General features: G+C 39.8%; 2 protein-coding genes across 5 annotated transcripts in view; both read right to left on the bottom strand.

Annotated features, from left to right (window-relative positions):
- pde10a (phosphodiesterase 10A) overlaps positions 1 to 2,724 on the bottom strand; it is a 60,652-nt gene extending 57,928 nt beyond the window's left edge. Inside the window, exon 1 of one of the 3 annotated variants that reach the window (XM_039784572.1) lies at positions 1,598 to 2,724. In XM_039784572.1, coding sequence (XP_039640506.1) covers positions 1,598 to 1,670 — 73 coding nt within the window. In that variant the 5' untranslated portion in view covers positions 1,671 to 2,724. The remainder of the gene's footprint in view (positions 1 to 1,597) is intronic. The other 2 variants (XM_039784571.1, XM_039784575.1) reach the window with 2 other exon arrangements.
- A 5,409-nt stretch (positions 2,725 to 8,133) lies between these two features.
- tbxtb (T-box transcription factor Tb) lies at positions 8,134 to 13,797 on the bottom strand. Of its 2 annotated transcripts, none has more exons than XM_039783154.1 (8): positions 13,331 to 13,797; positions 12,960 to 13,224; positions 12,652 to 12,786; positions 12,393 to 12,454; positions 12,233 to 12,294; positions 11,955 to 12,131; positions 11,470 to 11,602; positions 8,134 to 10,403 (listed from the first exon to the last, which is right to left on the bottom strand). In XM_039783154.1, the coding sequence occupies exons 1-8, from the start codon at positions 13,528 to 13,530 to the stop codon at positions 10,133 to 10,135; spliced, it is 1,305 nt and encodes a 434-aa protein (XP_039639088.1). In that variant the 5' UTR covers positions 13,531 to 13,797; the 3' UTR covers positions 8,134 to 10,132. The 2 variants fall into 2 exon arrangements, with proteins under 2 accessions (XP_039639088.1, XP_039639089.1); XM_039783155.1 differs by having other exon boundaries at positions 11,955 to 12,128.
- Between the last annotated feature and the right edge of the window lie 130 nt (positions 13,798 to 13,927).

Genomic DNA, 13,927 nt, shown 5'->3' with positions numbered 1-13,927 from the left:
GCTTTAAGGTTCTTGGCCTTAAACTTACAACTCATGTCATGTGTTTGCCAGCATAATGGCAGCCACACTGCCGATCGAGGTATTTCAAAAGCTGCCTCTTGAAAAAGGGGGAATTGCTTGAACTAAAAGATAAGCTGAACCAGTGTTTTCAACTAATAGGATCACAGATCACAGGCACTTTGAGGAAAGTAAAGCATAGCATTCCTAGAAACAGGACTGATTTTTGTTTAGACTGGCTTTTTGCCCACATTTATATTTTATACTAAGTCACTGTGATTTCTGGTGACCTGACCTGCAATAATTTGTTACAGTTGGTGTGTGTAGTGGCCTCGTTTTGTGTCTGTTGTGAAGTTTACCCGATGCAGAGGGCAGTAAGTAAGTAAGCTGCAGTGTAAAATAACTCCTCTTCTACTCAATACAGGATCTGCATCAATCAATGAGAGCCAATCCATGGCGGCGCCAGAGGTTTCAGAAGATGATAGGTAGTACGCTTGTTAGTACCATGGATGGATTACTGAACAGGCCCAAAGCCCCTGGACTACAGCCCCTGCATGAAGTGACTTTTAACATTTCTTGTTGGAAAGTGAAAGTCACTCAATTGACCAAAAAGAGACACAAAACGGTTTTGCGTCTCTTTCAATCCGGTGTGGGGTCTTTTACATGTCTATGGCCATTGTCTCATAATCCATCCATGACTGTGGGCTACTTGGAGTAGCTATTTATTAATATTGGTCCATATTAGCATTTTTAAAGTTGTTTATTTGGCAATCATTTATTACACTGAATAAACAATGTGACTATTAATAATGTACAGTTTATCATTGCCAATCACGGCTATTCTTTTATATAAAGAAAATGTGTTATTTTATTTTTTGGAATTTCCCAATGGAAATGTTCAAGTAGTGGTTGTTCTGTGCAGCTGGGTTGCTATTTGTATCCACAGTTTATTTTTATTTTCTCTGTGCACATAAAAGGGCCCATTCGCATGCCAGGCTACACCATGATCCTTCTGAACTCACACAATGCATGTTCATATATCAACTCCACCTCAACAGCTGTAACAACTGGACTGGAAATAGTAATCTAGGTGAACCACCATTATACTTTATATGCTATAATCCAGTTTCTGACTCAACAGGTCTTTCTTTGCCTGAGTGATGACAGCCAGAATACCAACCAAGCTGAGTTCACCCAGCCTCTACAACTCTGATGCCACACATCTATCATATACTTCCTTCTGTAGCTGAACATTAGAGTCTGTTCTGCAACCGAACCTGATGTCCCACAAATGTGACTCCACTGAGGATTGATGAGAGATTATAAAAACTACTTATTTAGGGGAGAGTGATTGCATGACAACGTGGCCATGTCACTGTACAAGTTTAACACTTAATGAATTAATTCAGCAGCTGTAGTGGCTGGGCATCCCGAGGGTATGACTAAGTCCTGGTGCCTCTCACTTTGCAATAAACCTGTGGTTTCTTCTCAGAAATTGCTCTGCAGAAAAATCAACAACAATCCCTGAGGATATCACATGCATGCACTTTGGCAGCAACAGTTCAACTTTCACACTGTCATTTCAGATCATGACTCTTACCTTGGTCGCTGCATCCTGCAGGCGGAGATTCCTCAAAGTCCTGGTCGTCAGGACTTTTCCGTTTCTTCGACATTTGCTGCTCCCTATTCGAGTGATGGATCTATCCACCGCTGACTCAATATCTGCTGATAACGTGAGACGCCTTCAACCGGCAGGATATACAACACATGCAACAGTCTGGGGGAGGCGAGAAGAGAAATGCGAATAAATCTCAGTCCCATTCATTCAGATCCCTTCTCTATGTATCCTCTTTCCAGCGTGCTATGTGCGCAAAGTTACCATGTGGTGGCCAGCCGAGCACCGACAGACGCAGCGAGGCATGGAGCCGGTCAGCTCCTGTTTCCCGCCGTAATCGGACAAGATGTGTCTCCACACGGACAATCTGGAGAGTATTTCTCTTGACAGATGACAAATATTTGCAGATGAAGTGATTTGTCGATCACGTGTGTCTCGGATTATGATTTAACCCCGTTTAGATGGAAGTTGGAGGTAACTTGTTGATCCGCGTCTGAAGGTAGTGGTTTTCGTCACTCTGGATGTTTTCAGTTTTTTTCATATCAATTAAGGTTTTCAGCGTTGTATGAGGTGCATGCTTTACTTGAACGGTGCTCGACGACGTCAGACAAGTCTAATCAGGCATGGATGACGCACAGTCGATACAACGGGAACTCTCGGGTATCTTGAAGAGTATAGGCCAAAGTAAACTGAGATTATCCGGACGTGGTCTGCCCGCTAAAGTACGCCAAAGCGCGTGTCCCTTTGGCAACATTTGAGCTGCGCACTAAGTTGCGGGTAGAAAATGCTCTCCGGCAACATCTGTGAAGGAGGAGAGGATTCCTCCCAGGCAAAAAATTGGAGAGACTGTTCTACAGAAGTGGTGTGTTGGAAGCGGAAGGCACGAGACCTTCTCTTTTATAACACCAGTCCAGCGACGAGTAGAAAACACATTTGTCTGTGACGCTTCTTGCGCAAAACCTCCTAATCCATGTGCCAGAGTAACATAAATCGAGCAAACACGCATTGTGTTATGATCACCAGTCTTGGGCGAACGGGTTTGCTTTCACATCAGTGTGATGGAGCCACAGAGCAACTTGAGAATAAGATGTGAATAAAGGCAGCAAGAGAATCGTGGTGCTGCGCGTATGCTACTATAGAGAAGGCAATGACGCCACCAGTCTGGCTTTTACAAATTGCTTGATGACAGTTTTCCCCTCCGGTCGACTCAGCCCTGAATGCCAGAGAATTAAAAAAAAAAAAATCAGCGCTTCTCTATCACTAACGCAAGGACTGTGCGTGTGTTCAAGAAAGGGATATCCACTTGGATAAAACTGCACAGACCTTCTCAGAGTATTACTGACTTCTACTTTCACACATTAATTTTCCTTTCAGGAGAGTCACAGATGGGTGCCTGACACCAGTTGAGCAACAGCTATCCCCACCTCCTCCTCTCTTCATTCTCTCATATGTTGATTTATTTATGAACACTCCCGGGTCAGGGGATTATATTTCATTTACTACATCTGGTTTAGATTTCCAGTGCAGCACCTATACTGTTTCTCCAAAGTGTGTCACTTGGATTTCAGGGCAAATAGTTTAAAAAAAAAAATATATATATATATATATATTTTTTTTTTGTGCGTCTATATGCGCACATCCGCGGCGGGTTTCTTGCAAAGAGCTCCAGTTGCAATGACGCTGGTATTTCGTGGTATTTTCTAAAAGCAAACACGTCTCTCTCTCTCTCTCTCTCTCTCTCTCTGGCTCTCCCCCCTCCCATCCCTCATTCACTGCAGCTACTGACGTCAAGACATGCTTGCGTCAATGCTCCCTGCTTTGACAGAGAGCTTTTTTCCCCCATTGGGATCATAATGGGATTATTAGGCTTAGAGAAATACCCTGCCTTCATGGCTTTTCAGATTTTTTTTTGATAGATGTCCCATTATCATTTCTTGCTTTAAACATTATTCCTTATAAAAACAAAAGGACATAGGAAATTGGCTCATACAGCAAATAACGAGGACTAAATGATAATTTTACAATACGATATGATGTTTTGCAATACAGCAATTAATGTACACCTTTAAAGAAACTATGTACATTTATTTATAAAACACCAAGACAAATAGTGTTGATGGACATGAATCTGCACAAATATTAGGAAAGATTTTTGGTATTATCTTGGTTTTATTTGACACAGATATGTATTAATGTTCAGTTTGTCTGTACACAGACAATCAGCGATTGGACCCACACAATAGGCTACGCACATGGTGACAGATTAACCGTGCAGACAGATACCATTTCATCCAGTGGGTTGACAGTAAAATGCTCAGAGGCATCAGTGAAGCAGTCAGTTGTGTATTCGATTTAGCGGATTAGATGTCTGTTCCTTCCGGTCAGTCGGTGGTTGCTGCTTGTACAGGGGGGAGGATGTCATGATGCCCTTATACGCTGACCTTGATCTTCTGGGCTGAATGGGCTCTTGACATAATGGCTTTCTTTACACTTTCTTAGCTCAACTGCTCTACACTTTGTGTCACTCTATTCAAATACCATATGCTCGGCATAATAACATATTAATGTTGTTGAGCTTTTTCTTTAAAGAGCCCCTATTATGCTTTTTGGGGTTTTTCCAGTCTTTTTGTGTTAGTTGTTTGTGTATGTAATAGATGTATAAAGAATAAAAAACACATTTCACTCCAAATGGAGCTTTCTCTCCCAGAGACAGCACTTTTTCTCAACTGCCTAAAAACGCCTCGCCCACATTCCTGTTTGAAATTCCTCAATTAGTGATGTCATTAATTAATGCGACACAGTGTGCGGGCCTCCGTAGACGTTTATGCTCAACGCATACTCTCCAAAACACCACAGGGCGGACAAACAAAATAATCTGTGAATAAACAAGAAGTAGTAGAGAAGAAGTAGAGAGCGGAAGTAAAGGAAAGCAGGCTGCCTGGCAACAGTAGTACACACCTCCATGATAAACACTGACGTACTGCGAAACATTACAATTATCTACTCTAATCATTAACGTGACTGTTGTTTATCTCCAAATCAAAATGACAAAATTACTTTTTTTTTAGCTTTGACAAAACAATCTCTTCTACAATGTTTCTTCTTTTCCCAGTGTGGTGTCTCTCGTGTATATCAGTGACTCTTTGTGGTCTGTATATGAAGAATCAGACAGATGTTTGTGAAGGCGAACCTGCTCTTCCCAGCTGACCATGTTGAACTGAAAGTGCAGCATATGCAGCGCGCGCATTGGGCACGTAGTTATAAAAATTCAGAGGTGCACGACCACGTGCCGTGACAGCTTGCAGAGCCATCGCGCTGAAAACTACAGATGTGGTGACATCATTTTATGGCATGCGCACCTTGTCCCGGGAACACCATGGCTACCATAAACCTAGCTTGAGCACGCACAGCCCGCCCAGTGGCTTGTTTGAATTTGGTTGACCAATCACAATAGAGTGGACCAAGAGCTCAAACTGAGTGTTTCAGGGAGGAGCTGCAGCAATGGGCAGTATGAGAAACATGATATGTTTTTTGAACATCAAAGCATGTAAACCTATTCTAGTAGACCCCAAAAGTACAAATATGATGCTGAAAATGAGTATAATAGGGGCTCTTTAAGTAAATGTGTTCTGCTGTTTATCTAACAATCACCTATATGCAGCTTAATTAGGTGCAAATGCAATACAATGAAATAAAAGATGAGACAAAAGGTCATAATTTCACTATAAAATCTCATGTTGCACAAATGGATGTGAATAAATTATTGTATATATACTGACAGATTTTTTGAAAATAACATTTTAAAGGACAATGGTTGTTCTGTACTTTATGACCAGTTAGGACTTCAGACAGGACATGGATTATTGGTGACATTTCAAGCTAACATACATGTTTCTTTTGCAATCTACTAAAAAGATCCACAGCCAACATATGTTTAGTAGCAAAACATCAGGAAGGTCTGATGAAATACATGCACTAATCTAAATGATGCTAAGTTAATATTGATGCAGACAACAGCTTCACAGCTGTAGATCCTGCTTGCTGACTTCGACTTTGAATTCAACATATGAATCTAAACCACAGCAAACATCAAACATCTAATTCTTTGGGTTATCTGAATAAGAGAGTTCCTGTGTGACAATCTGTCTTTCCCCTCTGTCTCACCCCCTTGCCCCTTCCTTCAATATGACATCATCCTGATGGGCTTCATCATTAGTACAATAGAGTCTACAAACAGGAAGACTACCTCATATCATTTTGTGCTGCCAACAATTTGGAGCCAGAATACCTGTAAATAACTTAGATCATTTACTTCTCTAACACACTGCACCTAATCATCAGCACTTGAGCTCATATAAGGTCCACCATCAGCAATACTAGAGAGTGGCACATGAATATATCCTGCACGATGGCCTTCCTGTGGCAATATGTATTGTCTGCGGAGACAATACAGCAGTTGCCCATAATGTATAAGTAATTATTTTGTGCATTTCATCCAGTTTACTATAATTATCTCTGTAGTACATAAGGACGGTGCTTGAAACAGAAACCTGATGGGTGGAGCCCTCACTGATATCAAATACTGAGGGATATTCACATGTTTGATTAAGGTTGGTCATATGTATGGGTTCAGAGACTATCTTGCCTTGAATGCAGCCTCCAATGCAGCACTTTGTCCCAGGCTGTGTACAGTCTCCATTTAAGACCGTACTTAAATGTTTAGGTGTAGTCAAATGTGGTTTAGCTTAGCATTAGAGGTATGGTGTGTTCAGGATCGGCAGTTGTAGTGAAGGAGGCAGGAACTGTAGACTAAACTTAAAGCTAAAAATAACCACAGTGAGCTTATTCTTTGCTGGTGTAAAAGCCAGCTTGGCATAACTTGTGAGGCCAAAATGATTAGAAATAGAAGCTTCTCATTTGATTGTGCAGGTGTGGTGGTCCAGATTTAAAGTGGTGGAGTGTGGGTGTCCATAAAAGAAGAGGTGAGTTTTTGGTTTACTCAATTAAGGAAGCATAGTGCTGCCATGGCAGAAAAATAAAAACGTATCAGTATCACGTTATTACGTGAAAGGTTTGCTGTAATAACAAGATGTTTTTTCTTGTTATTACAACATACAAACTTATCAAGTTATAACAAGGACATTTTCTTGTTATTACAATATACTATTTATGACGTTCTAATGTGATCATTTATTGTTATAATGATACTTTTCACGTTTAACCTGAAACTTTTCAGGTTATAACGTGATCATTTATCTTGTTAGAACACGAAACTCCTATTTGAAACAAGACAGTATGCAGATGAAAAAATTACGAAATATGCCTCATATACACAATTTGATTAAATTCTACTTTATGCTTGGGCTGAGACATGGCGAGATTCTGCAGCTATTAAGCACGGTGGATGATATTGTGATAAGTATCCGCACACTAAGAAGGATTTTGAAATGGATGGTGTAGTACAGAAGAAAGAATGAGTCTTAGCCCAAGCATGAAGTAGAACTTAATCAAATTGTGTATATGAGTAATATTTCGCAATTTATCCGTCCACACACCGTGTCTTTATTCAAACATGAGTTTCATGTTCTAACAAGATACATTATCACGTTATAACGTCAAAAGTTTCACGTTATAACGATAAATTATCACGCTATAAAGTGATAAATAGTATATTGTAATAACAAGAAAATGTTCTTGTTGTAACCTAATAAGTTTGCATGTTGTAATAACGTGATAATATCTTGTTAAAACGTGAAAATATCTTGTTATAACATAAAAAATACCCATCTTGTTATTACAATAAACCTTTCACGTAATAATACTGATAGGTTTTTCTTTTTCTGCCGTGGCAGCACTACACTTCTGTACTCAATGATGCAGTGGCAATCCAATAAATAGTGTGATTTGTAGTTGTCATGCTTACAACAGCTTATTATAAGTTACCAGTCTTTAGTACATTATGTAAGAAATATTTTTTATTAGAAAAATCTTTAAATATGTGTAAGATTTATTTATTTGATTAGGACAATGCACAACTGTAGTCCTAGTTACCGAGCATGCATGTCTTTTTGTCGAAGGTTTTAGATGAATAACGATGGTCAAACACAGAAAAACACACTGTAGTATGTCCCAAGGTCATTTTCATGTCATGCCAGTTCTAACAAGACTTAATACATTTTCTCACCTAATTACCAAAACGCATGTCTAGGCTTGCACTATGACAGGATGGTGCTAAAAAGCTCTGTGCATACTTACTAAAGGGAGATGGAACAAAGAGCAGTTCTATAATTTTAATAAACAGCACATTGTTTTGCATATGAAAACACTATTAATGTAATGTATTCTTGACTAAAGGCTTCAACATTTTTTGCATGTGAACATTAAATACATTTTAATAACTTTATTTGAAATTCTATTTAAGATCACAATGTTTCAAAGACGTCAAATATGTCTGGGATTGATGGTTAAATTACAAGGGTGCAAAAACCTTTAGCAGATATGACATACTGTAAATAGGACAGCCATAATGTGATGTAAATGTGAATAGGATGCGTATATGTGATTCAGTGTGATGTAGCTTTACTAAACCACTGGAACAAGCAGATATTAAATACAGTGTCCTTTTGTCAAAAGTGCAAAAAAACATGTTTTATCCAACTTGAACTTTATAAAGATTTTTAGAATGTTTAACCAAGTGGTTAAACTGAGTATGGCATAAAGTAAGTTGGTCCCTTTCTAAGTAAATGCACTTTAAAAACCCTTACAAGATCCCTGACACAGGAGATGATAATTTCACCAATATCTTTCAGGAGTTGACTGCCCTCACGTCAGGGAGATGCCAATGGAAACTAAAAGCTAAAAATGAGGCTTGATCTCGGGGGTTTCTCAACCCGACATCCACACAGCCCGAGCAGTCAACCCCCCTCCTTCAGATGTACACAGATGTAATTCCTCACTCATATGTGAAAAATTCTCCTTCTCTATTACTCTCAAAAAGGGAGCAGGAGGATGAGCTGAGTTTTGAAGGTAGTGTCACTAATTTTAACACTACACAACAACTGTAATAACCAATGTTGAAATGATGAGTAAAAACACTGAACTCTTTTGTGATCATAAACGATGACAGCAGCGTGTTGTTTTTGGAAAGTCGAGTTCATTTTAGTTTCAGGTGCATTAATCATCTTCTGTTCTGTTCTTTTTCAGCCGCTCCCGAAGAGAGGAGTCATCAGTTCATTTGATCACAAACAGCTGACTGAATGTTCATTACAAAGAGAAACAAAAACTAACAAACACGCATAGGAAGGCAGGAATTAGTATTTTGGGAGGAGTTATGGAGAATCTTAAAGGGTTGGCCTTTATTATTTATGGGGGGTAGGTTTATTATTCAACAAAACAGGTGCTTTGGACTTAACACCCAGTGATTTCTGTGGAAATTATGGAAATATTATCAAGAACTGCTAATGAGATTGGAATTAGACCAGTAACCCAATTTTATCTCCAGAGGAACCAAAAAACACTTATATCAAACTGTCCCTTATGTTGCTGTGGACCTCCATTAATCTAAAGCAACCCTGGAGGTCCCTGGACCTGACTTTGTTAACCACTCGTGCAGATTATAATTAAAAAAATGCCCACTGGAGGATAGTCCATAGCCAGATACTGTATCTAAGGATGAAATAAATGGGCCAGAAATCTGGTTGTGTCCCATTTATCAGTGTTATTAAATCACATGGTGCAGTGTGGCATCACAATGGCACAGAAAATGAAAAGGACACTGTGACCAAGTTGGATGAATTTGGACACCTTAAAAAACAATATAAAGAGCAGTGTAGTGTGCAATGAGCAAGTAAGTAAAGCACATTCAAGTTTTTATTGTCATGGAGATGGCATCAAAAACGGCCATTTGAGAGACTTTGACTCTTTTTAATGATATGGAAAGTTGCGCATCGTCTGCATAGCAGAATATTGACATTAGATCCCTCTTCTCATTTCATTTTTAAAATAATCTGGAACATAATATCTCAAACGGCGTCATTGTGGTACAAAAAGCATCATTATCTATTCACATGGTAAACCTCAATTGCTTTCTCTACACTATGAACAATGTTTAAAATCATTTAACATTTTTAAACTGTAAATTGTTTTTATTTGCTTACTGCTGTGAATATCATGGAGTTATGCTTAATATAAGCAGGTTAAAATAGATTTTGGTTCACAAACATTAAAATATATGTATTCCCTGCTATGCTAAACAAAAACATTTGCTGAACCAAAAACAAAAGTAAACATAAAATATTAAAAACATATACAAACTCTCTGTGATTTATTGAGATCATAGCACATTTTTAAAGGGCTACTTCAAAAACTCAAAGTCTCTGTAGCTTCTTATTAGTACCAATTGAGAAGTAAACAAATAAAACTTATTTATTTTGGGGTTGATTTTTCCCTGACGTCAGATCAAAATCCTGTAGAAATAATTTCATGGTCATACCTCTCCAAGCTTGCAGAGACACACTTCCATCACAGGGACGGAGGTGTCACAGGAGTCCAGGCTGAAGGCAGTCGCCCGTGTGGAGAGATGTCGTACTGAGATGTGTCATGCATTTCTGTGGCTGTGCTGCTGTCGTACATGGGAGAGCCAGAGGAGGGCACTGTGACTGAGTGAGACAGGCTGGGGTAGTGGCTGCTGGACCCTCGAAGGAACTGGGAGCTCAGGCTGTTGTTTATCCCCCCATTCTGGGACACGGGAGTCAGGGGTGGGTTACTCACAGACCACAGGCTGGTGTATTGACTGTACAGAGACAAGGATAAAAAACTTTTTTTAAACATTTTAAAGTGTGAAATATATGAATGAGTTACAGAATCAATAAAGTGCAGTGAAAAAGACCGAACTGAAACGAGAACATATAGGAAGAAATACACATTTCAGACAATAAGTTGATTCATGCTCTATTAAAGGTGCAGTAGGTAAGACTTATAAAACTAACTCTCTGTCATATTTGCTGAAACTGACCCTATGTTACAGTAGAACTACATTAAGCAGGTCATTAAAAAATGCTGTTCAGATGCACCAATCAGGGCCAGGGGGGGTGTCTAACTGTGTGTCAATCACTGCTCATGCACACACATTCATTCTCCCTTGTGGGGGGAGGGGCTTAGGAGACCGTTTTGGGCTTTAGCAGAAAGGGGGGAGGGACTGAGAAGTTGTTGATGTTCAAATTTTTTGGCTAAGTCCTGGATCTTCCCAATCCTACCTACAGCACCTTTAAGGTGTTCAAATTTGACAGCAAAGAAAACTACGTGATAGTTTTTCAGTGAGTAAAGATGGTTCATGTCGCAGAGAAGGTCACAGCAGAGTAAAGAAATTATAAAAAACCCTATTCGTCTGTTTTTAACTTGTGGGGAGACTTTGAAATTGTGTGACATCCTCAGTCTTTTTCTTTTTTTCTCAAAGTCAACTCCTCTTTAGCCTCAGAGATACATAGTTAATTTATTTATTTAAGCAGAAATAGATTTCTTACACAACTCTGCTTAAAAAACAAAACATGCATAAAACTCTTGGACTCGTATAGTTCTTTTTTCCACAAACATCTGATATACAAGCAAGCTTTATTTGATCTTTTGGCTCATATGTTTGTACTTTGTACTGTTCTGCAATAAAAAAGAAGTTGAAAACAGAGATATTTATGGAGAGATGGACACTGCTTACCCAAATAATGCCAGAATTATGCACCTAACCATCCCTAGTTATTTTCTCTAATTTTGTTATTTTCTTTGTCCAGATCATCTTCTTTGTGTTTATGAGTTATACTGTTGAACTGATGCAATACAAATAAACACAGAGGAAATACACAAACCTAGAGTTGGTACCAGAGGTGGAATTGTGGGCCATGGGCATCATGCTGGAGTGTGTTGGCATCTGAAGACTGGACCAGTTATCGTGGCTTGATAGCATTGACAGGCAGGCTGACGAGTTATCGGAGTAACCGACTACAACACAAACAGAGGCACTGGGGTTTAGTAGGTACACAGGTCACTGGTGATTTCACATATATTAGTCAGAAATCATGTTATCAATAAACCTGTTATTTTCGCAGTATGATTCAGGATGTCCTGTCCCTCTGATATCAATATGACAGTTAAAGGTGTGAATATTCACTCCATACATTCCTTGTCTGAAGCCCAACCATTTACAGCTCTGTGGCTCCACTCACACAAAAGCCAGAGGAATGCAAAACATTCTGTGCTCAGCAACATTTGTTTGAGTTTCTTGTTAATAGCCAGGGAGGAAGTGGTGTAATTCCTGGATGGGTGACAGTAAAGTGTGAAACAGAACACTCACTGGGCGAGTTGGTGCGATGGGCGTACGGACTGGTGTAGGGGGCAGAGCGGTGGTTCCTTAGGGTGGAGTAGCGTTCACAACCGTGGGACGGCGAGAGGGAGATGGGACTCCCAAACTGGCTGTGAGGACTGGCAGGAGGGCAGAGAGAGCCTGTGCCTGGAATAAACCAACCACCTACTGGCCCCACAGATGAGAAGAGACATGATGAAACCATACTGTATGAGCACCATAGCTTACAATGTGTGAGATGAAACCAGAAAAGATAATTCAATACTTACAATGAGAGTAAGTCGACTGCTGGCTTTCATTGACATCTTCTCTTATGTCTTTGTGATCACTTCTGAAGAAATGAAATGATTGATGATATACTTTACCTTATGTTAAACTAAACTTAAAGACATCAAAAACATTTCTTGTGAAAACAATGTGTATTATTACCTCTCCTTTGCATCTAGGAAGGCCTTGGCAAAAGGGTTGTGCTTTATTTTAAGAGAAGTTATCTAAAATCCAAACAAAAACGACGAAAAAATTGTTAAGATTGTGGTTTTCTACCAATAAACATCATGAAAGATATACTAAATACCGTGCGTAAATGTGCGTAATTTACGCGCATACAATAAACATTATTGTTGCGTTCATTTTAGTAATATTAGTTTCATATCAGTCTTTTGTTACTTAAAACTATATAATTGCCAACCTCTTCGTTTTGGTATGCCGTTACTGCAATGAACTGAGTCTCTGGAAAAGAGTGGCTGTTGATCATCCTCCTCGGGCCTCCAACCCGCACGATATGGATGCGTGGCTCGTACTTGTGTAAGGAATTTAACATTATCTGAAAAACAACAGATCAACACTTTTCATATGCCTGAGTTATTACTTTCACATGTATTTTGTATTTTGAAATTAAAGCATGAAATTAGGAAGAGCTGAAGAACTGTTTTTTATCATTTTATTTGAAGAAAAAACAAAGAAATTACAAAATGGAACATCCTCTCCTCTCCTTACCTGGCCTCCTCCGTTTAGTTTGTTGGTGAGTTTGACTTTACTAAAGGAAACGGGCGCTTTCATCCAGTGCGCCCCGAAGTTTGGAGAGTCCGGGTGAATGTACACACAGCTGGGAGTTTGAGGCTCAGGTTTGCCACCGGGGACCCACTCCCCGTTCACGTATTTCCACCTGTGGTTGTCCGCAGATACGAAGTCCAGCAAAAAAGAATACATGGCGTTCGGGTCCAATCCAGACACGTTTACTTTCAGCACCGGAAACATGCGCCTTGATAAAACATTTTTTTTTTAAATGACAAAAGTAATTGTATTATTATTTAAAAGTGCTCTATTTGATCTGATATTATATACTGTTTGTTTGCATGTAAGCTCACCTGCCATTCTTTGTAACTATCATTTCATTTGTAAGATCCTTAAATTTCTGCCAAAGCTCGTTCTCATCCAGGGACACTTTCAGTTCCTTCTCCGTGGGGTCGCCCTTCTCGCTGCCGGCCTGCAGCTCACTCTCCACGGCACTGAGGAGGTGGTCCACCCGGTTCTGACTGGACTTCCCGGGACACTCGCCAGCGGCCATCCTGTCCAACAGCTCCAGGGCTGAATAGATGTAATCACAGGTCTTATTGAAAAACTAAATCTCTTTCCTCTTCTTGTGTCTTCTTCACAAAGACAAGCAGTTATCTCGGGACGCTGGGCGACATGAAACGCCCCCGAATATATAGGCTGAAGAGAAGCTCCGTCTCAGGATGGGTGTTTGGAGCAGAGATGGTTGGCTCATCTCCTCTTTGATCTTTGCGGGCTTGTCACCGATTGGCTGGGAGCGGCCATATCATTGAGGCCCACAGGATGGCAGCGTTTTGAATAAAGCAGTTTAACCTACTTTATTACATCGACCTGTAAACATTGACACTTAGATCAAAGCCACACCTGCTGAAACCAAACCCCTGTGCGGGACTGAAGACCAGCCATGGTCT

Source organism: Perca fluviatilis, chromosome 19 (genome assembly GCF_010015445.1).
Source record: "Perca fluviatilis chromosome 19, GENO_Pfluv_1.0, whole genome shotgun sequence".
NCBI lineage: Eukaryota > Metazoa > Chordata > Actinopteri > Perciformes > Percidae > Perca > Perca fluviatilis.
This window is presented reverse-complemented; position numbering and strand designations above follow the sequence as displayed.

Excerpts from the sequence above, each read along its gene's own strand:
- tbxtb (XM_039783154.1), bottom strand. The coding sequence starts at position 13,530 with ATGGCCGCTGGCGAGTGTCCCGGGAAGTCCAGTCAGAACCGGGTGGAC. Across the intron at positions 12,787-12,959 it reads AACTAAACGGAGGAGGCCAG|ATAATGTTAAATTCCTTACA; the intron begins GTAAGGAGAGGA and ends GTTGTTTTTCAG. Across the intron at positions 12,295-12,392 it reads TTCCTAGATGCAAAGGAGAG|AAGTGATCACAAAGACATAA; the intron begins GTAATAATACAC and ends TCATTTCTTCAG.